Raw genomic sequence first — 24,233 nt, 5'->3', positions numbered from 1 at the left:
GGGCTAAGGGGCGCGCCCCCCGCGCAGTCTCCAGGGGCCCCCGACCCCGAGGCGTTGCCCCAGGCCGAGTCGCTGCCGTCGCAGGAGCAGCCTCTCGCTCAGTGGTCTCCACAGATCCCGATGCCGTCCCCCACCCGGCGCTTCGCCAGAGCCATCGACAGCAGCCGCGACCTGCTGCACCGGATCAAGGTGCGGAGACAGGGGCGTACGCTGTCCGGCCCTTCACCACCGGCGTCACCTCGGAATGGGGCGCCTTGGTGGTCATCTCCTGGGTCCGAGCGGACCCCACCCCTGGCGGTGGGATGCTCGCGGTCGGCTTCCGAGAAGGACTTCCCGTTCCCCGACCGCCCGNCCTCCCCCGCCTCGGGGACCGCCCCTTAGCCCTCAGTGCGGACCAGGCACGCCCCTCACCGTTAGCGCCGGGCCGGGCCGAGCCGGGGTGGGCGGGGCCCAGGCGGAGGGGCGGGGCCAGGCGGAGGGGCGGGGCCTCGAGAAGGCCCCAGAGGTGGGCGCTGGTTGCTGTGCTAGGTGTTTCCGCCCGTCTTTGAACTGTCTGTTCTTTCCCCTTCGCTCTTAGGATGAGGTGGGCGCCCCTGGCATAGTGGTTGGAGTCTCTGTAGATGGAAAAGAAGTCTGGTCAGAAGGTGGGCCCAGAAAAGTGTTGTTTGGTAGTTTGTTTTGTGCTGGTTGATGACTGAAGGTTTGACGTTTTACTGCTTGGAGTGAATCCCATGAAATGTTCAGTTTTCCTAAGACCATACGTGTTGTAGAGAAAACAATTCTAACAGAATAAAGAATCGGGCTCTCTCTAAACAGCAAGATTTAAACGTGAGTCTTGGAGTCATAAAGATGGCTTGTGTCTAAGGACTGGATTTAATGACCCTGACTGCTAGATAAATTTCAATTAACAATTTATTGAGTCCCCTGTTCTGTAAAATGCACTAAGAACTAGAGCTATATATGATTCCTTTTCCTTAGTGAGTTTACAATCTACTTTATTACTTTGTTTTTTCAAACAAAATCTAGAAGTTTTGAGAAAGAGATATCTAATCATTTTAGGATACTTTTATCAAAGCATATTTTACAATTTGATTTACTTACCCGTTGCACACAAACTCGTCCATGCCAGGTTTTTAGGAAGACTAGTTTTAGAAAATGTGTCAGATATCATTTAAAGGAATGAGTACTTGGGGGGCAACTGAATGGCTCAGTCCGTTGAGTGTCAGACCCTTGATTTTGGCTCAGGTCATGATCTCGTGGTTCATGGGTTCCAGCCCTGTACTGGGCTCCATGCTGGCAGTGCAGAGCCTGCATAGGATTCTGTCACCCTCTTCCTCTATGTCCCTGCCTTGCTTTCTCCCTCTCTCTCAAAATAAATAAATCAACATTTTAAAAAGAAAAATAAAGGGATGAGTACTTCGTAAATGTTTATTTATTTTTGAGAGATTGATTTGGGGAGGGGAAGAGAGAGAGAGAGAGAGAGAGAGAGAGAGAGAGAGCGAACCCCAAGCAGGCTTCACGCGTCAGGGCAGAGCCTGATGTGGGGCTTAAACTCAGGAACTGTGAGATCATGACTTGAGCTAAAATAAAAAGTCTGATACATAATCTACTTTGCCACCCAGGTACCCTTAAAGGAATGAGTACTTTTAAGAGAAGTTGATGGGAACAGTAAGGTTTTGCATTTAAAGAAAAATGATTCTTCCTCCAAGTATAATTATAACCTAATCAGAATACCCAATTTATGAAAAATATTATAATCAAAAATTATGTAAATGTCAGCTTTATGGGTGAGGGCTTTATTTTTATGTAAGTATTTTTCAACATAATCTATATTTACAATTTACAAACAGTCATTGTATCCTGTTCTTCTCAGATCTCAGTTCTTACTGCTTAGATTTTCACACTTTTAGCCTCCAGAAGATGAAATCAAACTTAAAAAATTCACTAGGAGCTTTAAATTAGTAGTGCTTTTTTTTTCTGGTGTGCAGCTTAAGTTAACTGATGGTTACCTAGATTGGGTTTGCAGGACACCTTTTCACATTTACTTTTTTTTGAGAGAGAGAAACAGAGTGCAAGGAGAGGAAGGGCAGAGAGAGAGAAAGAGAGAGAGAGAAAGAGAGAATCTCAAGCAGGCTCTGGGCTGCCAGTGTGGGGAAGCTCATGAAGCTATGAGATCATGATCTGAGCAGAAATCAAGAGTTGGTCGGTTAACCCACTGAGCCACCCAGGAGCCCCTCCCATTTACATTTCCTGGGTGTTTATTTTAAGGAATTTAGTGGAAACTCAAGAATCAAAAATAAATACAATCTGAGAACAAAGATATTTTCTTTAAAGAATATAGAATAAGTTATGTAAAATGTGGAATAACTAAACTGTTGAGATAAACTAAGAAAAGTTAGGATCTGAAGTAATCAAAATTACTATTGTGTACAGTGTGCAATTTTGGCTTAATTAGAAGATTCTTGGCCTTACTCTTGGCAGTGTTACTGAGATTCTCATCCCTTATGTGTTCACTTTTTTTATAAAAGTGGAGTATCGGGCCACCTGGGTGGCTCAATCGATTAAGCATCGACTTCTGCTCAGGTCATGATCTCGCAGTCCATGAGTTTGAGCCCTGCGTCAGGCTCTGTGCTGACAGCTAGTTCAGAGCCTGAAGCCTGCTTTAGATTCTGTGTCTCCCTCTCTCTCTGCCCCTTCCCTGATCCGTCTCTCTCTCTCTTGAAAAATAAATAAACATTAAAAAAATTGTTTTTAAGTGGAATATCTTTTCCTTTAGATAAATATATGGATGTTTTAAGATAGTATTATTTCAGTTTCTGAAGACTCTTCCTGTTAATAGTGATTTTTTGCTTTTCTTTTTCTAAAGGTTTAGGTTATGCTGATGTTGAGAACCGCGTACCATGCAAGCCAGAGACTGTTATGAGAATTGCCAGTATCAGCAAAAGCCTCACCATGGTTGCTCTTGCCAAATTGTGGGAAGCTGGGAAACTGGATCTTGACATTCCAGTACAACATTATGTTCCTGAATTCCCCGAAAAAGAATATGAAGGTGAAAAGGTAATGAAACTCACAGTTCATTTTACTGATGGCTTGTTAAGTGGTTTCAAAGGTTTCACAAGATTCTTCAGTTTGTTTTTAATTATTGTTAATGGATTAAAGGTGTTTTTTTATCAGATGACAAGTGATTGTGTATTTTTCTGAAACTTAAGGCTGAAGATGTACACATGACCTGTTTTTCCAGCAGCAGTTTAAAATGGAAAATATTACGGAGGCATTATTCCAAGGCTACTAACTTTTTGTTGTACAGTTTAATATTATAATTGAATGTCCATGTTTTTGCAATTAGGTTTCTGTCACAACAAGACTATTGATTTCCCATTTAAGTGGAATTCGCCATTATGAAAAGGACATGAAAAAGGTGAAAGAAGAGAAAGCTTACAAAGCCTCGAAGATGATAAAAGGGACAATGGAATCTGACCAAGAAAAAGAGTTCAAAGAAAAAGGAAGCAAAAGTAATGAAAAGAGTGACTTTGCTAAAGCTAAGATAGAGCAAGAAAATGATGCCAAAGGCCGGAATTTAAAACCTGGCAAGAAAAAGAATGATTTTGATCAAGGCGAATTATATTTGAAAGAAAAGTTTGAAAATTCAATTGAATCACTAAGATTATTTAAAAATGATCCTTTGTTCTTTAAACCTGGTGAGTGTTAATTCCTTCTCTTAACAAAGTCATCATTATCGAAGTATTAATTTTCAGAAAATCCGAAATGATCACACCCTGAGCACTGGATGTGGTAGATGGTGGCGGCATGGGTTTCACGGTTAGACCCCTGGGTGCCTTTTTTTTTTTTAATCTTTTTTTTTTTTATTTTTATTTTTTATTTATTTCCAGGAGAGAGAGAGACAGCGTGAGCAGGGGAGGGTCAGAGAGAGAGGGAGTCACAGACTGAAACAAGCTCCAGGCTCTGAGCTGGCAGTCAGCACAGAGCCCGACGCGGGGCACGAACCCACGAACCGCGAGATCATGACCTAAGCGAAAGTCGGACGCTTAACCGACTAAGCCACCCAGGCGCCCCGCTGTTTTGTCTGTAGTTTTTGATGAAGCCTAGCATCCAGGTAGTGAGTTGTTTACATTGAGCCTTGTCAGTCCTTTAGTGGATTTTCTGTATCAAGAGATTTGTGGAAAATTATGGGAAGATGTTGTAATGTCCTCCAAATAAAATCTAGACCAGAGGGCATGATAAAATATTGCTAATATGTCAGTATTTAGTGTTTAATTTAGTGTTTAAATTGCTCCACTTGTTTTCTGCCTTCATTCCTTAAAGCAAATAGTTTTCACCAACTTAATTTTATTTCCCAAAAAGCTGATGGTTAAAAATTTTGTAAGCGTATTTTTTGGTATGATGCCTACCAAAACCACTTAGTATCTTTCAGTTTACCATAAGCTTATGTACTTTTATTCCATTTTTATTTTAAAAGTTTTTTTTTTACCATGAAGAGATATTATATAGGTATAATTAATAAGGTCAAAGAAATAGATTCTGGATTTTTGTCTTAAAAAATAAGGTTACAATTATTAGTACCTATCATATAATCTGTGTTTCCAGAATCCCAATGAAATAAAGGTGTGTTTTTGAAATATATCTCTACTTGAACATGTATTTGTATTTTAATGTATATTTGAAACAAAGTCTTTATGCCTACATATACTTTATTAAAATAAGAGTGTGCACAACTAATTTACACCTTAAACAATTAGTTTAGATATACTAAGTATTAGATATACTAAGAACAAGACCATTAACTCAAGAAACCAAATTTGCTTTTCTTGCTCTTCCCTGTTTTGTTTCCAGATTGAGAGACTTTAATTTAGTTTTGAGGTAGGATGAATTTGTTTATTCATTATTGCAGGAGTAGATTCATGTGAAATTTTCAGTATTCCAATCTTCATTGAATCATGGAGTAAGCAGGGCCATTGCAAAGTTGATGAAATTTATTAACATATCATCCATGATCTTTTTCTAAATGCTGAAGTAAAATATTCCACATATAAAGGTATGGCAGTTTTCAGTGGGAAACATTTTACGTTTTTTTAAATAATAATGAAGCATTTTCTTTTCTTCCCTCCCTCCTTGCAATGATGTCTCAAGGTAGTCAGTTTTTGTATTCAACTTTTGGCTATACCCTACTGGCAGCCATAGTAGAAAGAGCTTCAGGATATAAATATTTGGACTATATGCAGAAAATATTCCATGACTTGGATATGCTGACAACTGTGCAGGAAGAAAATGAGCCAGTGATTTACAATAGAGCAAGGTAAATGATGCCTTCTGGTGTGTCTAGCTGTATCACGTCTTAACACTGTGTTGTTCATTAAAAGTCAGACTTTCCTTGTCTCTGTTCCAGAATCAAACGTGCTACATTTTGAGAGCTTTTCCACATATCTGTTTTTCCATCTCTAAAGTAAGAAAAGAATGTATTTGCAGAGTACCCCAAGTTCCTTAGATGAAAGACAGCAATAATAATTTCAACTCATTATTAACTGAACCAAAATTGCACCTTTCCTGGGCATCTATAATATGCTCTTCCATCATCCCTTTTCTTATGCTGTAGCTAATACTTTGTTTACCTTTTATTATTTGTTTTTAAATTTTGAAATGATTTAATACTTAATAGAAAAGTTACAAGTTGAAGTACAAAGAATTCCCATATACCCTTCACCTAGATTCCCCAAATGTTGTCTTTTTACCACATTTGCTTTATCTGTTCTTTTTTTCTCAAACATTTGGAAATAAGTTGTGGACATGGTGCTCCTTTACCCATAAATACTTAAATATATTTTTCTAAATATAAGGACATTCAGGGAACAAATATCAACACAATGCTTATATCAAATCTACTCACCTTACTCAGATTTTGCCAGCTCTTCCAATAATGTCTGTTAAAGCAAAAGAAAAGGAAAAAAAATTATTTTCCAGTTCAGGATCTAGTCTACGTTCATACATTACATGTAGTTGTCATGTCTCTCAGAAGTCACATGAGGTCATTTTGTCCCATTATTGGTGATGGTGACTTAACTGCTTTTTGAGGTGGCACTGCTAGGTTTGTCCCCTGTAACAGTTTGAGTCATTTAATTGAAGTGTATCAAACTAAATTTTTATCATAATTTTTAATAGTGATTTGTAAGGAGCATTGGGAGAGAATTTTGAGACTAATGATTATGACGAGTTTTATGGTTATGTTTTCTTTTGCATTTCACTCATTATTTGTTTTGTTGGAAAGGTAACACATTTAACAAATCAACCATTACTTTTACTTTGTATATTTTTCTTAGTACATACTTTGCAAATGGCTCAGTGGTATTTCAAATAGATGAAATGGTGAAATTATTTTAGCTTTATCTTCTTATCCCTTTATTGATTTTGTTCAATCTTCTGTTATATTTAGTTAAATTATCATTTTTAAATTACCAATTTATTTAAAAAGATTAAATGTGCATTCCAAATCAGCCTGAAAGAGGTTTTTTGGACCTAGAAGAAATTAGGTTAGTAGCAAGCAATGAATTTTAATTTTAAAATGGCCTATAGTCCTCAGCCTCTTCAAACAGTTAGTGTTTATTATTTTTAGATCCAACATTACGTTCTCCTGGAAAGCGTAAGAAAAATTGACAAATGCCAGAGTCTGTCAATTGAATCTAAAAATGATTCTCCAATAAAGATGGCATAGATGCATGACCTTGTTTTGATTTAGATTGAGGCATTGATGGCCCTACACTTACACATCAGCGGGAGAGAACACTGGGTGCAATCACTGAGCTGTTTTTCTAAACTAAAAATTAAGACTCTATGAATGTACAGACTGCAAGGCAGTTATTTGCTGTTTTCTTCATGAGTAATTAATTTATGACTTACGTAAAAATCTAGATATGGCATGTGATGGTGACTTAATTTCATTTTATCTCCCCTTAAAAAAAAAGACTATGAGTTTCCATTTCTTCTGTTAAAGGTTCCTGTCGGCTCAGAGTTTGTTAGATTTTGATAGTACCAAGTGGTAATAAAGGGGCAGTTGATTTATTTTAGTTATATTATATGGGCTGCTGAAAAAGGGCACTAAAAGAAGAAGGAAATATTGTTACCTATGAAAATGGTCCGTCCGTTTGCTTTGCTTTTATTTTACTTGATGCAATATCTATTTGGGCCTCTAAAACTCAACTCTGATTCTTTTTTTGATAATAATTATTTTAAAAGAGCTTAAAAGCACTAGCTTTTTAAGGTAGTTCAGGGAGTATAAGAAAATATCACAGATATGGTTTTTTAAAAACAAAAAACCTTAAAATAAAACTTAGTAAGTGCATATGTTTCTATTCTTTATGTTAAACAAGTTCACAGCTTTATTACTTAGTCTCCTGACTCCTTGATAATAATAAGTTTAAATATATTTATATTATCATAACATGGGCTTATTAGAGTTATTATAAATACATATCATCTTTATCACTTCTCTGTGTGTATATCTGTGTTTTTAAAATGATATCTCCTAGTGTCTGTCACCTGTTTAATATATTTCCCTGGAATCCCATCCCAAAATACTACTTAACATTTCTTTGGCCAGAATTTTAGCAACAGGCCACATTTAGCTGTAAGAGATGCAGAGAAATTAGTTTTTAGCTGGATAGATTGTTGTCTTGAATGAAACTGGGATTTTCTTAAATGAAAGATGAGGAACATTGACTTAGTATACACAAATAGGTATATTAAATCTGTATAACAAGTATATTCTGTATAGGCAAGTAAACTAAATAACCCTTTAAGCAAACACCCATGGGGGACTAGACTGATATTCTTGTATTGAAAGACACTCAGTTTGTTGATAGGAGAATCCCTAGTCAATGACTAGCTCATTTTTTTTTAAAGAATTTAAAACATTCTTAAATTTTTATTTATTTTTGAAAGAGACAGACAGACAGACAACCTGAAGCAGGCTTTAGGCTCTGAGCTTTGACCTGTCAGCACAGAGCCCTACATGGGGATCAAACTCACAGACTGCAAGATCATGACCTGAGCCAAAGTCAGAAGCTTAACTGACTGAGCCACCTAGGCCCCCCCTTTTCTTAAGATTTTTTTTTCCATTAGCTTATGTTTAGATTCTGTTCATATTTTCTGTGTTTTGCACAATACTTGCATCAAAAATCTCTTTTATAGTTGGATGGGACCAAAAGCTAATACAGTGGATGCTTTACAAAGTGTTTGCTACATTTTGACAGTACAGATATGGTCTTTACCTCCTGTTATTATCTTTATGATTATTACTTATTGGCTTTGTTTGCTACAGTATCCCCTATAGTTAAGCATAGTTACTTATGTAGCTCTTTTCTGTACCATTAGCTGTTAGGCTCTCAAGTAGTAGGTTCAACCCAATGTTAATGCTAAATGTTAANGAGAGAGAGGGAGACACAGAATCTGAAACAGGCTCCGGGCTCTGAGCTAGCTGTCAGCACAGAGCCCAGCAAGGGGCTGGAACCCACAAACCGTGAGATCGTGACCTGAGCCCAAGTCAGACGCTTAACTGACTGAGCCACCCAGGTGCCCCAAATTCTGTGGGTTTTTAAACTTCTCATAACAATAAAGCACAAACTGGTTCATAATGATTTCTAAAGGGATTTAAGAAGCGTTGTAAAAATAAAAGTATTTTGAATTTCTCAGTTGGTAGATAAAGATTTCTATAGTTATATAATGCTCTTGTGCAGAATCTAGAGATTCTTAAGTAGGAAGAGGCTATTTGTCATCTGGCATCATTCCATCAGTTACTCAGTTACAAAGATGTCTCAGTAACTTACTCAAGAACTTGTGTCTATATTCCATTCTTTTTAGAGCAGAAATTCCTTAAGAATTTGAAATGGTAAATGTATCCTTTAGCTGAACAAAATTATATTCATGAAAAGCCATTAACTTGTCCTCTGTGAAAAGCAATCAAAAGATTAAAGCCTAGAATTTGTTTATTTAAGTTTAGAATTCTTGATTGAAGTCTGGAAGTCTCCATATTTTTACATTTTAAAGGAGGAATGATTGAGGAGTCCTAATTTCCAGCTCTGATAGAAGCAGTTTGGAATGCTTTACTGTTAAAAGAAAATTACACACAGCTGATTATCAGCCAAAATATCCTGGTAGTTCTCCCTTGTTTACAAACTTGGAGTTCACTGTAAGAAATACATTTCCCACTGAGAAAAATGTATTTCTATTATGTGGTTTCACTTAGATTTGACTGGCTGGAAGTAGAAGTGTAATCAAAGTGTAGGCAGAAAGTAAGGAGGGCCTAAAGGATGGGAGAGGCCATGGGAACACAGGAAGGGAAGAGGGTGAGTCACAAAGCAGAAACTGAATAATAGGATTTAGCATCTTGATGGATGTGAGAGTTGAAGGGCCAGAGAGTCAACCAGCATTTTAATGGAGAGGGGAAATATGAGAAGAAGGTTTGGAAGAGACTAATTAAATTTTGGACTTGTTCAGTATGAGCAGTGAGACCACATACATATCACGTGACTGGTTCTCAAGAGAGCATATTAAGATTCTCGGTAGGCTTTTTTTTCGATCTTGAAAGTACATACATTTCCCTCCCACCCCACCCCACCCCCCGTTTAACCCAATATTATGACTTGGACTTTTAGGGGACATATACGATTCTTGAAGGAAGAAAGGAGTAATTTTTCAAATTTTATATGCCTGTGGATCCTCCAAAGTTATGAATTTGGAGGGAAGGGTACCATTTTGAGAGAGAGGAGGCCCACGGGTGATTCTGATAAACAGCTTTCCTGCCCTTCCCCAAAACCAGATCTGAGAATTATTAATGCTAGTAGAAAATCTGACTGTAATTTGGAACAGGGGCCATTGAACTGGTGCAGATTTATAGTTCTCTCTGTAGAAGAGAAGTCCCGGGAAGGCGGGGCCATGGTGATTGGGAGATGTAGGGAATCAGGATGGAGATCTAGAAGAGAGAGCAGACTGCCCGAGGGAGAGTATGGAGTGCTGCAGGGGCAAATAGGATGCAGACTGGACAGGGAGTTAGGAGAGTCTTGAAAACTCACAAGAGAGCTGTTGAGTGACTGAAGACCAGAAGCCAGATTTTAAGGAGTTGGATGACTAGAGAGGGTGAGTGCATGGAAACGGAAGGTGTGGGCTGATCTGTGTAGTTGGGAAGTAAATGAGGAGAGAGAAAGGAATGGCAACTGGGAGCTGTAACTAGGATAAAAAGATAAAAGTCTTTTTTTTGTCCTTAGAATACAGAAAACTAGAGCATTTTGTGAACTAAGGTTCACAAAGCTCCTAGCATGGTATAGAAAGTCTTTTGTGACCTGTCCCCTGGCCCATGTGTACTCTTCCAGCAATACCTTCTGTCACTTATCCCCTCAAGCGCTCTGCCTCAGCCAAAAGATCTACTTTGCTCCCCAGCCTGGCCTCTGTAATCAGCCACTTCAAAAAGGCCCACTCTCACTAGTGCTCGGGATTTCTCACATTCATCTTGCTAGTCGCCCCACAACCTGTTCCTCAGAGACTGGTCCACAGTCGAGCAATATTGGCATCACCTGAGAGCTTGTTAGAATTGCAGAGTTTCGCCCCCTCCCCAGACCTACTGAAGAATCTGCATTTTAACAAAACCCCCAGGTGATTCACATACTGCTTTGAAATTTAAGAACTGTCCAACAAAACTGTTAGCACCTTCAAAGCAGCCACAATGTCGGGCTTAACCTGTGTTTCCAATGCCTTCCAAGGTGTCTCCATTAAATATTTGGCCAACAAATGATGCTTTCATGTATTGAACACTTCTTAAAATTTTTTTAGGTTTATTTACTATTTTTTGAGAGAGACCTACAGAGGCATGAGCAGTGAAGGGCAGAGAGAGGGAGACACAGAATCTGAAGCAGGCCCCAGGCTCTGAGCCATCAGCACAGAGCCCGACGCAGGGCTCGAACTCACAGACCATGAGATTATGACTTGAGCCAAAGTCGGATGCTTAACTGACTGAGCCACCAAGGTGTCCCTGTATTGAACATGTTTAATGCACACTCAGTGAATGTCAAGTACTGTTCTTGGCAGGGGAATCGTCAAGGAGCAAGATAGGTAAGGTTTCTGATTTTATGGGGAAAAGAAAACAGGTAGACTAAGAATTTCAGAAACTGATACGAAGAAAATAAAAGAACGGTGGGATAAAGAGTAACGTGGAGAGAGGTATGGGATCTATTAAAATACATCAGTTTTAGACATGACTGATAAGGAAGGCTAAATTGCCTTGTTGCAAATACAGAAATAAGTCTGGCACAAAAGAAGTAAGGCAAGATGTTCTAAGTGATGAGATCAGAGAATTTAGGAGGGGCAAAATCATATTGGATGGTGAGTCTCAATGCCATTAAGCCCCCTGCCCCTTAATTTTTCAAATATGTTTTTATAATACTTCCTTTAATATCCTGAAATGAAAGTTGTAGAACGTATAATCTATACTCACTACTCTAAAATAAAAAAAGAGGGGCACCTGGGTGGCTCAGCCATTTAAGCATCTGACTTCAGCTCAGGTCATGATCTCAAGGTTTGTGAGTTTGAGCCCTGCATCCAGGGCTGTGAGCCTGCTTCACAGAATCTGGAGCCTGCTTCAGATTCTTTCTGTCTCCCTCTCTCTCTGTCCCTCCCCTGCTTGCACTTAGTCTCCCTCTCTCTCAAATAAATAAACATTTAAAAAAATAAAAAGGAATAATAGAAATATAATTTATAATATTTAGAAAATATTTCAATATGTTTGTTTACTCAGAACATTAGATGACATGATAAAGTTAGATGCATCTTAATACATAAAAGCCTCATAAATGTAACTAACAACTGTAAATGCAGACCAACACAGGTTTATTGTATTGGTGCTTCAGTTCATGCCTTTGTTGGCCACCTCTGGCTAAAGGTTTGAGCAAAATAAAGTGCAGTCCTTCAATTTTCACAATGGTCACTTTCAAGAAAAAGTCATTGTAGAATAAAAACATGCAAAGGGTACTTTGTGTTTACGTCTCAAATGGAGAGCGTTCTAGGCTCAGCTCACTATAAACAGATTTTTTACTTACATGAGTATCTGGTAGAATAGTGGAAGGTCTTACACGATATGGGAGAATACCACTTTGTGGGACTTTTCCATACATCATAAGACATTTAGGACCCTTGAGCCCTTATCCGCTAACTGTCAATAAGAGCCCTCTAACAATTGTGACAACTAAAAAAATGCCTCCATAAATTTCCCTTAAGGACTTGGTACCCGTCTGTTGAGGACCATTGCTTGTGTTGTGTCTGTCATAAGAAACTTGGGTTTTGTCCTCTTAGTGGTAGCCATTGGAAGGTTTCAAATGGATGGAAGGAGGGAGACACAATCTCAGGCTTCTGCGTGGAGAATAAACCGCCAGGAGATAAAATGATCTAGGAAGTGTAGCTGGTAGAGGCAAAAAGGCAGAGATGCAGGTGGTAGAATTAGTCTTAAAAATAATAGGACATTTTCATAAGTGACTGGAAAGAAGGAAACAATAATGCCTGATAATGTTAATACATTTTAAGATAAAAATGGCAGTTTGAAGCCATCTAAAGCATCTAAAGTAGGCTGGAATCTTTTTAGTAAAACAAAGGATATAGTTGCCCACTGGCCAGAGGGGGGGTAGAGGACCAAGGGTGGAAGAGATTGGGAGTAGCTATTGTGAAGAACATACCAGAGAATAATCAGGGAAAGATTTGGTAACAGCAGTGAAGACCCTTAGCAAAAGTATGAATTGAGACCAGTCAGCTTTGTTGTGTGAGTATCCGCAGCCTTTGTTGGCAGATAAGAATCCGAAGAAAGGGGTATCTAAATTTATTCAGGATTAACAGATTGGTGAGTGAGGAACCCAAATGTGCTAGTGAGACCACAGCTGAAACAGTAGTTGAGGCTAGAACAGAAAGGCAGGTGAGATCAGGAGGAACTACCCAGGCAGTTTGGGACCTGGGGAGATTGGGAAGAGTCCAGGGGAAATAGACTGGTCACAATGAGGGCAGAGAGCAAGTTCAGTTGGAGAGGTGGCAGGGCTGGAAATCACAGTCCCAGGAAGAAATTCCTGAGTTTGAGATCCTGCTGAAAAAGCAGCTAAAGATAATGGTAAGCGTGAGTCTGACCGTGTTATGAATAGCCAAGGTGGGAAGAAGATGAAGGTCATTACAGGTGGAGAGCACACTGAAAACCTGAGAGCACATTTCATTACGCATCTTGAAAGAAAGGGTTGTCATGAGCCCTGTTTCATTTTATGTTTAATTATTATGTGATTTCATTCCATTTGCCTAATATGGATGGTGCAGTCTCTTCCTGTTAGAATATAAAGCTCATGAGGTCAGGCACTTGGTCTCTTTTGTTTAACATTGCATTCCAGCATCCATGCAGCGTCACATAGGTAGTAAGTGCTCCATCAGTAATTGTGGAATGTGTGAGTAAATAACAGCTAATGTTTCTTAGGTGGCTACCAGGACTATTTAAAGGGATTTACACGCACAGTCCTAACTCTGCAAAGTAGGTATTTTTGTCACCACATCACAGATTAGGATGCTGAAGCAGAAAGGCAACAGACAGCCTGGGTTTGAATCCAGCTCTGTCACTTGGAAGCTTTGTGACCTGGGACCAGTTAATTTATACTGTCTGTGCCTCAGTTTTCTATCTGTAAAGTAGGAATTATAGTGGCACCTACCTCCAAATATCATTATAAGAATAATTAGTCTGTATTTATATAGTTCTTAAAACAATGCCTGGCACAAAGTAAAGAACTGTTTAAGTATTAAATAAAATAAGCAGCTTTTACTAGCTAGGAAGGGTGAGTTGAGATTCAAACAAGTTTGCGAACTCTGGTTTCTCTCACTGCACCAAGAAAGTACCACATCACATGCTATACACAGTACCCCTGTGGCATTATTACCCAGGAGATATAATCTCCTTACAGATATTAGTTTCATTCTTGAACATCCCAATGTGTACACTTTTAGTTATAAAAGTCACATGTGGCACATGATTCACTGAGCCAGAAGGCTAGGAATACATACCAAGCAGTAAGAGTTTCTGCATATACACAGGGCAAATATATCATGTGTAATAATTAGTACATTTTTACAGGTATTAAAAGAATGGGCAAGCCATGCCAATAGGGAAAAAAACCCCACTTTCTATGCTTTAATTACTCAGTTATTTGTGTTTTATTAGACTCTGAATCATACTGAAAATCAATGATTTCTGAGAATGTCTGATCATTCCATTGAAACACAATATGTCTCATGTACATATTTTCCAAATCATTTTCATATGTAAAGTCAAGTCATTAAAAGATTAAATTTTTAATGACCATTCTCATTTCATTTCAGATTTTACGTTTACAATAAAAAGAGACGTCTTGTCAACACACCTTACGTGGATAACTCCTATAAATGGGCTGGTGGTGGATTTCTGTCTACAGTGGGTGACCTTCTGAAATTTGGGAATGCCATGCTGTATGGTTACCAGGTCGGGCTCTTTAAGAACTCACATGAAAATCTTTTACCTGGATATCTCAAACCAGAAACAATGGTTATGATTTGGACACCGGTCCCTAACACCGAGATGTCTTGGGACAAAGAGGGTAAATATGCAATGGCGTGGGGTGTCGTGGAAAAGAAGCAAACGTACGGTTCTTGTAGGAAGCAACGGCATTACGCCTCCCATACTGGAGGCGCGGTGGGCGCCAGCAGTGTTCTGCTGGTCCTTCCTGAAGAACTGGATGCAGACGCTGTAAATCACAAGGTTCCCCCGAGAGGAATAGTTGTTTCTATCGTCTGTAACATGCAATCTGTTGGCCTCAACAGCACTGCTTTAAAGATTGCTCTGGAGTTTGATAAAGACAAATCTGACATAGCTTAACCTCCCAGGTACAAAATGAGCTGTTTTATTCTTGTTGTTGTTTTTGGAAACAAAGTCCCAAAATGCCTGAGGTTTTTAAAAATAGATTTGTACTAGAGTATAACTGAACGCAGAGAATTATGCACCTCTAATTGCTTACTTTTGTAATTGTCTTTTATTGTAGGATTAGTTCTTTATACTCAGGGAAGTAACTATTATTTTTACTTTTTGAAAAAAAAAGTGTTAATCTTGAATAAAATGTTCTGATAAAAAATATATTTTTGAATGTTAATATAAAGAAAATGTCGTTCTACAGGAAACTCCAAATACTGTTATTTTAATATGACAGCAGAAACAAGTGTATGAGAAATTGTATGTTATCTATTACAGTTTAAAAGAACAAAAAATTATCTCGTGGTTTCTGAGGCGTGAGAATCCAGTGGCCTGGCTGGGTGAGTCTGGCGCCAGTCTCTAATGAGGTTGCAGGCAAGAGGTTGTAGTCATCAAAAGTCTTCTCTGGAGCTGGAAGAAATTCTTCTAAAATGGCTTATTCACTTGACTGGTGGTAACAGGTCTCAGTTTCCCACCGTGTGGGCCTCTCTTAGGTCTGCCTAAGTACCTTAGTTACCATGTTAATTGGCTTTCCCCAGAGCACATGATTCAAGAGACATTGAGAGAGAGGGACAGAGAAAGAGGAAGCGAAAGAGGGAAAGCCCTGAACCAGGCAGAAGTCAATGTCTTTTATAACTTTGCCTCAGAAATCACATCCCATCACATTTGCTGTATTCTCTAGATCACGCAGACCAACCCAGATACAATCCTGGACGGATTACACAAGCTATGAATGTCAGGAGGTGGAGACCATGGGAGCTCATCTACCACAGTCTGACCTCTGCTCTCAATGATTAATGTCCTTCCTACATACGAAATACGCTTACCTCCTCCCAGGCTTTCCAGAAATTTCATTCCGTTATAGTGTCAGCTCAGAACCCAGTATTGATCATGTAAATCAGGTCTAGGTATGGATGAGGTTCTTCGGGGGGTAGTTCCTTAAGTGTAATTCCTGTTTATCTGAGACCTGTGAACTAAAGAAGTGATTTGCTTCCCACATGGGGAATATGCAGTGGCACATATACAGTTATTGCTATAGACCCTCCTCTTCAGAAAGTGGGGATATGGAAGACATACATGAGTTCTAGCAATTCTGAAATCCAGCCAGACACAGGCTGGCAGCTCCGTGATTAGTACTCAAGGCCTGGGGACGATTCTTGGCACTTGGCTGTGTTCTCCAGGCCCTTGGTTCTGCCCACTGAAAGGTAGCATGTTTTGGTAGCTGAGTGGTTTTCTCAGCCTGCTCTCTGCTCATATAAGTTTGAGGCCCAAAGGCCTCTTTTGTACTCTTTCCTTTCAGTCTTAGTAGTATTCCTGCCAATATAATTTGTTTCAACTTGGCAAGTTTCCTACACATGTCATGGGGTGGGGGGGAGGGTAGGAGGGGGACTCATGTTAGTAAACATTAGAAACACTTGTTTCTAATAAACCCTGTTGTTTATATAGCCCTCTGAGACACCATCTTGGTGCTTCCAGCAGTCCAAGGATTTTATAGTCAGACCCTCAGCTTCATCTTTAGACCACGTCTTCCATGAAGTGCCCTACATTTTATCTTTGCCTTGAAGCCATTTCTTAATTTTAGCTTCATTTGCCATCTGGAGAGTCTGGGAATTTTCCAAACCATCCATTATTGATTGTTTTTGTCTAGTAGTCCTTCCTTTAGCTTATGTCTCTCGAGCCTTTGATATAAGCAGCAGGAAGAAGCCAGGAGGCACATTCAACACTAGATATCTCAGCTGGGTCCCCCAGTTCATTGGGCATATTTTCTACTTTCCATGTTCCTGCAGGCAACAGGGTGGCCAGGTTCTGGTGGCCGACAGTGTGGCCAACAGTGTTTCTGCCACTGCAAAATTAGAATTCCTTTCCTCCAATTTCCAACAAGATTTCCCTTACTGTCTTTTAAGTCCACAGCTTCAGCCCCCTCAAAGTCCATCATACTTCTGAACAGTCTCTTAAGGCTCCTGAGGCTTTCACTATACTTTCTTCAAAGTCCATCCAACTTTCAGCCTCTGCTCGGTTCTAAATCCACTCCCACATTTTAGGTTTCTATTATAGCCACACTCTACTTCTAGGTAATAAATCTATAATGTGAAAAAATACATATTTCAGATACAATTCACAATTCGTATATCTTAAAATTCACCTTTTCAAAGTGTACAGTTCATTGGTTTTTAGTATATTCATAAGGTGCACACCCATTCAATTCTAGAACATCTTCACCCAAAAAAAAGAAATCTTATTAGCATTTGCTCCCCATTCCTTTTTCCTCCAAGACCCTGGAAGCCACCAACCTACTTTCTGTCTCTTTGGATTTACCTATTATGGACGTTTCACATCAATAGAATCATGTAATATGTGGCCTTTTGTGTCTGGCTTCTTTCATTTAGTGTATTGTGCATTAGTTATCTGTTGGATTAACAAGTGATCCCATCTCTCAATTTCTGTGTTTTGTGTGGCTAAGCTGAATGGTTGTAGCTCAGGGTCTGTTCTGTGCTTGCAGACAAGATGTGAGTCATCTGAAGGCTTGCCTGGGGCTGGAGGATCTTATGTTAATGTGGTTTACCCATGTGGCTATAGACAGGAGGCCTCTATTACTTGCTGGCTTAAGGCAAGAGATCTCAGTTTCTCACTACATGGACCTATCCATAGATCTGCTTGATTGTCCTATAACATCCCCAAAGTTGAGTAATTGAAGAGAGAACAAGGTAAGTGCCACAATCTCTTCTATCATCTAGCCTCGGAAGTCTATACCGTCATTTACACCAAATTCTCCTGGTCACACAGACCAACCCTGATTCAGTGTGAGAGACTGGTTCCACAGATGGTTTGTTATAGTATTGCTATACTAGGAAATTTTGCTGTAATAGCCATAGATGAATATATTGGAGATATACTCAATTCAGGAAAATTAAAAAATAAATCAAAGTTTTCCTATACTCTAATAAAAGGGGGGTTTTCTATACTTCTGAGCCCTAAGTCTGTTTCTTCACTTTCCACTTTGTTCTGTAAAGGTAAATAGATGGATATTTCTGAGTTGAATGAAGTGTAGAGAAAGCAGCTCCCTAAAACAGATCAGTTTGATCTCCTTGTTTCTTTATGTCTTCTGATCTCTATGTCTTGTATTCATATTTATCAAAATTTTCAATCCATGCTGTTTTTGACAAACATAAAAGGGTCATGCCTTTCTTTAATTTATTAAATTTAATATTTAAAATTTAAAATATGTTGTGACTAAAAGCAAATAAAGTTATGGTAATTTATTTATTTTTAATGTTTATTAATTTTGAGAGACAGAGAGAGAAAGGGAGAACACAAATTGGTGAGGGGCAGAGAGAGGGAGAGACAGAGAATCCCAAACAGGCTCCACACTGTCAGCGCAGAGCCTAATGTGGGACTCAAAGTCACAAACCATCAGATCATGACCTAAGCCAAAATCAAGAGTCAGAAGCTTAACCAACTGAACCACCCACTCATCCCCAAATTATGGTAACTTAAAACCTGGGTGGTTCATTCGGTTGAGCTTTGGGCTTCAGCTCAGGTCATGATCTCACGGTTAGTGAGTTCTAGGCCTGCCTGCATCAGGCTCCCTGCTGTCAGCACAAGAGGCCACGTTGGATCCTCTGTCCCCCTCACTTTCTCTGCCCCTTCCTCCTTGTGTGCTCATACTTTCTCTCTCTCTCTCGCTCTCTCTCTCTCAAAAATAAACATTAAAAAATAAAAATAAATAAATGTTTCTGATATTGAAAGATATATATGTTTGTAATTTGATCATGTGATATTGTACACTTCGAACTTTTGTTCAGACCACAGAGTGAACTGCTCAGAGGCTCCAAAGAGGGGACATTTGAATTAGAAGAAAAGGATGAGGAAAGAACATTATCTGGGCGTTTGGGGAGAAGTGCCCTGTGACTGAACTATAGGTGCAGGAGATCCACAAAGTGTGAAGAGCCCTGTGAATCTAGTGAGTGTGTACTATGAACAAGGCACTTGCTTTTTCATCTTGTTTAGGATTCTTGAAGCTCTGAGAAGAGCTGTGAACTTGCTCAGATAGTGAGCTGTTATGCAAATGTCAGGGCTTCACAGACCCTAAATGAAGAATTCTGCTTTAGATATTTTTGCCATGGTAACTTCTTTTCTCACTTAATATTGTTAGAAACAGTCTTGATAAATGGACACATCTCCCAGAGTGCTATGTCTGGTGTGGTGGATCCTTAATATTAGGGAAAAGAACTCAGGAGAACTTGACACAAGTTTCTTGTGTTTTGATATTTTTTTCCCTGCAGTTTACAAGCTGTCAAGGTGATCATTAGCTACAAATGATTTGCTTTCCCTTTCTGTATTAAACTGATCTTTTATTTTATTTTTATTAAACTGTTATTTTGTGAAATTGGGGGAAAAAAACAAAAAGCACATAAGAGTCATATGGCAAACAGTCAGTATAGTCCCAATCCCCAGAATTCAAAATGTTAACGTTTTGTTAAATTTTCTTCATTAAAAAATAGGAACTAAAACCTGAGAGATAAAGCTGAAGACCCCCTTTATGGCCACCGAAAGTTCCAGCCCCTTTGCCCTACAGGCAATGGTTATCAGAATTGACGTATAACCTTCCAGTTCCTTGTTTCATTTTCACAGCCATGTATGTATCCGTATCTAATAACAGTATTAACTTGTATTATTTACATTTATACAAATAGCATAATTGTATACATGTTTTCTACATTCCCTTTTTAAACTTAACATTGTTTCATGATCTGGTCGGTTTATTTTAACTGCTATAAAATACTACATTGTATGACTATGTCACATAATGTTTTCTTATTGGCAATTTTTTTTAAATGGGCCGTGCTGTAAGGAACATCTTTACCTTGGTTGAACCATATGAAATTGCTGGGTTTATAGGTCAAAAATATTCGAATAGGGAGTTTTTTATGATTAACCATTAGCCGTTTAGATTTCCTCTAATGTAAATTTCCCACTTACATTCTGTGCTCATCCAGAATAAGAGAAATGAATGAAGTATTTCTTTAAGAATTTATTGTGGGGGTGCCTGGGTGGCTCAGTTAGTTAAGTGCCAACTCTTGATTTTGGCTCAGGTCATGATCTCACAGTTCATGGGATCGAGCCTGGTGTCCAGCTGTAAGCTGACAGCATGGAGCCTGCTTGGGATTCTCTCCCTCCTCCTTTCTCTGCCCCTTCCCTGTGCTTACACACATGTGTGCACACACTATCTCTCAAAAATAAATAAACTTTATTTTAATATCTTAAAAAATAATTAACATAACTATAGTATATGGTAATTAGGTGGATAAATAATTTAGAGAAAAAACTTGAATAGGATCCTTTTTAACTAAAAAAATACTATTAATAAAGTGCTTATTATGTGTCAGGCATTATGCTAAGCACTTTGTTTATGTTACCTCATTTGATCTTCAAAACAACCCTATTAAGTGGAAATTATTCTTATTTTGCCTAAGGTCACACAGCCATTAAATGTTGGAATTCATTTCAAACCCAGGTATATCTGGCTGTAAAGCCTGTTCTAGACATTATCTTGCCTTCCCATTAAAAAAAAAAGTCTAAAAATTAACAGATCCAATAAAAGTCACACTTACTGGCATGCAATTTTATAGATAGTAAAAATAGGTTAGTAAAAACTATTTTATGTATTTATAGTTTATAAAGAATAAATAGTAAGTTCTTAAGGTACATAAAATGAATAAAAATAAATATATATTTGGATTGTAATCAGTAAATCTGGCTGCAAATGAAGAGTACACAACTTTTGCCGTTAGGAAGCACACAAATTAGTATAAAGACAAGACAAAGGTGGCATAGTAGAGTAATGTTTTTACATTCCACCTCCTGAGTACAGAGCATGACATATAAATGGGAAGTGGGAAAATGAAAAAGACATTCACAGACTGAAGAACACAAACCCAAAACACTGAGCAGGGCTAAAGTCAACGCCTGGTGAGCTCTGGGTCCAGAAGGCAGTAACAGCTTAAATTTCTCTTTCTGTGGAATAATCAAAACTAAAACTGCTTCCATAAGGAAAGATTTAAANAATTAAAAACCTAGCGAGGTTTTGCTAGGCAAGAAAATAACAGTAGACTTAGTATAGCAATGAGGGAACTGAGCTAGGATAGGTAGAAGGGATAAACTGAGAAAATTATTCTGGCATTCCCTTAGAAACCAAATTCAAAGGCTATCAAGCCTGGGTGTAGCTTGATACAATTTTTTATGCCTATAGTTATGAAAATGTAGGATTAAAATCCTAAGAAAGTATAAGGTACATTAGTCTTTAAAAGTAATCGTTTTTCTCTATAAAATGCAGTTATAAAATCTAACCCTTTCAGACAAAGATTTCAAAGTTTTTATATAGGTTTTTTTTTAATGTTTATTTACTTATTTTGAGAGAGCACATGCGTGTGCATGCACATAGGCACCTGAGCAGGGGATGGGCAGAGAGGGATGGAGAATCCCAACCATGTTCCACGCTGTCAGCTCAGAGCCTGATCTGGGTCTCTGTCCCACAAACTGAGATCATAACCTGGGCCAAAACCAGGAGTTGTATGCTTAACTGACTGAGACCCAGATTTAAGATTTTTCCACTGAGAATTACAAAGACATATTTCCAGAATCTCAGTTTTCAATTCTAGGATAGAATTTTAAAGCTTTGTATTCTGTGACAGGCAGAATACAGATGCCCTAATCCCCAGAACCTATGAATAATTTACCTTACACAGCAAAAGGGACATTGCAGATATAATTAAATCAAGGATCCTGGACAGGGAGATTGTTGTGAATTATCTGGGTGAGCCCAATGTAATCACAAATGTCGTTATAAGAGGAAGGTAGAAAGTAAGGACCAGAGGCGACGTGATGACCTAAGTAGAGGTAGGAAATGTGGGGTCAGGGACTCAGGAATGTAGGCAGCCTCTGGAAACTGGAACAGACAAGGAAACATCTCCCCCCAGAGCCTCCAGAAGAAACACAGCCCCACTGACACCTTGATTTTTGCCATTTTGGAATTCTGACCTCCAGAGCTGTAAGATAATAAGTTTATGTTTTCCTCGTTTCTCTCTCTCTCTCTGTGTGTGTGTGTGTGTGTGTGTGTGTGTGTGTGTGTTGTTTTGTTCTTGGAGAGATGGAGGACCATTTACTAAGTTTGATGATCCATTTAAGCTGATGCTGTTTTAAGCCACTAAATTTGTGCTAATTTGTTATAGCAGCAACAGGAAACTACATTCTAACTCTTTTTAGACATATTTCTAATATGGAGAATTTGTTGTTGTTGTTGTTAAGAAAAGGCAAATGAGAAAGAATTTTAGGAAGATAGCAGCTTATTCTGTCTTTTTTACATTCCCACACTCCTTAGTAAGCAGATATACAAATTAGAGTAACAATGATGTATACGTAACCTTATAGTCATGAAAATGTCAAAAAATTTAGATTCCATTTATTAATGGAAGAGATGGAGAAGGAGAATGTTTTCATATATTGCAGGTGGAAAGCAATCGGTATTACCTATTAAAATGAAAAATACGTTTATCTTTCCAACCAGTGATCCCACTCCCAAAAATCTAACCCACAGAAATAAAAGCACCTTTACTAAGGACATATTTAAATACATTTATGGCATTTGACTATAGTGGATCAGACTAGAAACAAAGTCTCCATCAACAGGATAATACTTAATAAATTTTAGCGCTTCCATACCATAGAATGGTATGCAACCATTAAAAAGAATTAAAGAATAAAGTTAAACCCCTGTCTCACACCATATGTAACGATTAATTCAAGGTAGTTCAAAATGGATCAAATCCAAATATAAGAACTCAAACTACAAAGTTCTTAGAAGAAAACAGGCATGAATCTCCATAACTTTGAATTAAGCAATTATTTCTTAGATATAACACCAGAAGCAGAAGAAACAACAAGAAGAGATAAATTAGGCTTCATAAAAGTTAAAGATGTTTGTATTTCTAAGGACAAAGGTGAAGATAACCCACAGAATGGGAGAAAATTATATATATGTGTTATACCTAGAATAAACCAGAATTCTTACAATTCAACAATAAAACACAAGGGTAAAGGATCTGAATAGACACTTCTCCAAAAAACAAAAACAGACAGCCAACAAGCACATGAAAAGATGGTCAACATAATTAACCATTCGGGAAATGCAAATCAAAACCACAGTAAGATAACGCTTCACACATACTAAGATGGGGCCATGATCAAAAAGACTGATAAAATCAAGTGTTAGCAAGGATGTAGAGAAATTGTAACTAGTCAGAATGTAAGATGGTTCAACCTCTTTGCAAAATAGGCATTTCCTCAAAAAGTTAAACACAATTACTGTAAGTTAGCAATTATACTCCTAGTTATATTACCCAAGAGAATCTAACTTATGTCTACCCAAAAACTTGTCCTCACATGTTCACAGTACCATTATTCATGGTAGCCAAAAAGTGAAAACAACCCACTGTCCATCAACTGCTGAATGGATAAACAAAAGGTATATTCTTACAATATTATTCAGTCATAAAAAGGAATGATGTACTGATATATGCTTCAGCATGGATGACCATCTTAAACTCTATGCTAAGCCAAAGAAGCCAGTCACAAAAGGTCACATATTATGTGACGCAATGTACATAAAGTGTCCAAAATAGGCAAATCCATGGAGATAGAAAGTATACAAGTGGTTGCCGGGAGCTGGGAGGAGGAACGAATGGGGAGTGAATGCTAATGAATATGGAGTTTCTTTTTCTTTATGAACTAATGAAACAGTCTGGGATTAGACCAAGGTGATGGCTGCACAACCTTGTGGACATAGTAAAAAAAAAACAAAAAACACTGCATTCCATGTTGAATGAAATGTTTGATGTTAAATGTTGAATTCTACATACATTATATGAAGAAGGACAAGGACAAGAACTTTTTTAGATTTGCAGGTGCCACCAGGTAAGAAACCATTTATCATCTATCTGATCAAGTCAGAGCCAAGAATCCATTTTCGTTTTAGTTATCTTTATGTAACTGGATTTTCTGCTTACAGAAGAGATAAATGTTTTCCTTTAAAAATATATTTACATCTGGGGCACCTGGCTGGCTCAGGCGTTAGAGCGTGTGACCCTTGATCTCAGGATTGTAAATTTGAGCCCTATGTTGGGTGTAGATTAGTTAAAAATAAAATCTTTAAAAAATGTTTACA

General features: G+C 38.3%; 1 protein-coding gene across 2 annotated transcripts in view; it reads left to right on the top strand.

Moving 5' to 3' along the window:
* LACTB (lactamase beta) overlaps positions 1 to 15,178 on the top strand; it is a 15,588-nt gene extending 410 nt beyond the window's left edge. The window contains exons 2-7 of one of the 2 annotated variants that reach the window (XM_077747663.1): positions 1 to 189; positions 578 to 644; positions 2,867 to 3,057; positions 3,347 to 3,698; positions 5,149 to 5,314; positions 14,392 to 15,178. The exon at positions 1 to 189 is cut by the window's left edge and continues 1 nt beyond it. In XM_077747663.1, coding sequence (XP_077603789.1) covers positions 1 to 189; positions 578 to 644; positions 2,867 to 3,057; positions 3,347 to 3,698; positions 5,149 to 5,314; positions 14,392 to 14,923 — 1,497 coding nt within the window. In that variant the 3' untranslated portion in view covers positions 14,924 to 15,178. Of the gene's footprint in view, positions 190 to 577; positions 645 to 2,866; positions 3,058 to 3,346; positions 3,699 to 5,148; positions 5,315 to 14,391 lie in introns of those variants that run through there. The other variant, XM_077747672.1, reaches the window with a different exon arrangement.
* Positions 15,179 to 24,233: the final 9,055 nt, after the last annotated feature.

The sequence above is a fragment of the Crocuta crocuta genome, unplaced genomic scaffold, assembly GCF_008692635.1.
Source record: "Crocuta crocuta isolate KB4526 unplaced genomic scaffold, BGI_CrCroc_1.0 scaffold130, whole genome shotgun sequence".
NCBI lineage: Eukaryota > Metazoa > Chordata > Mammalia > Carnivora > Hyaenidae > Crocuta > Crocuta crocuta.
The sequence above is the reverse complement of the archived record's forward strand: the minus strand, read 5'-3'. Positions and strand labels throughout refer to the sequence as shown.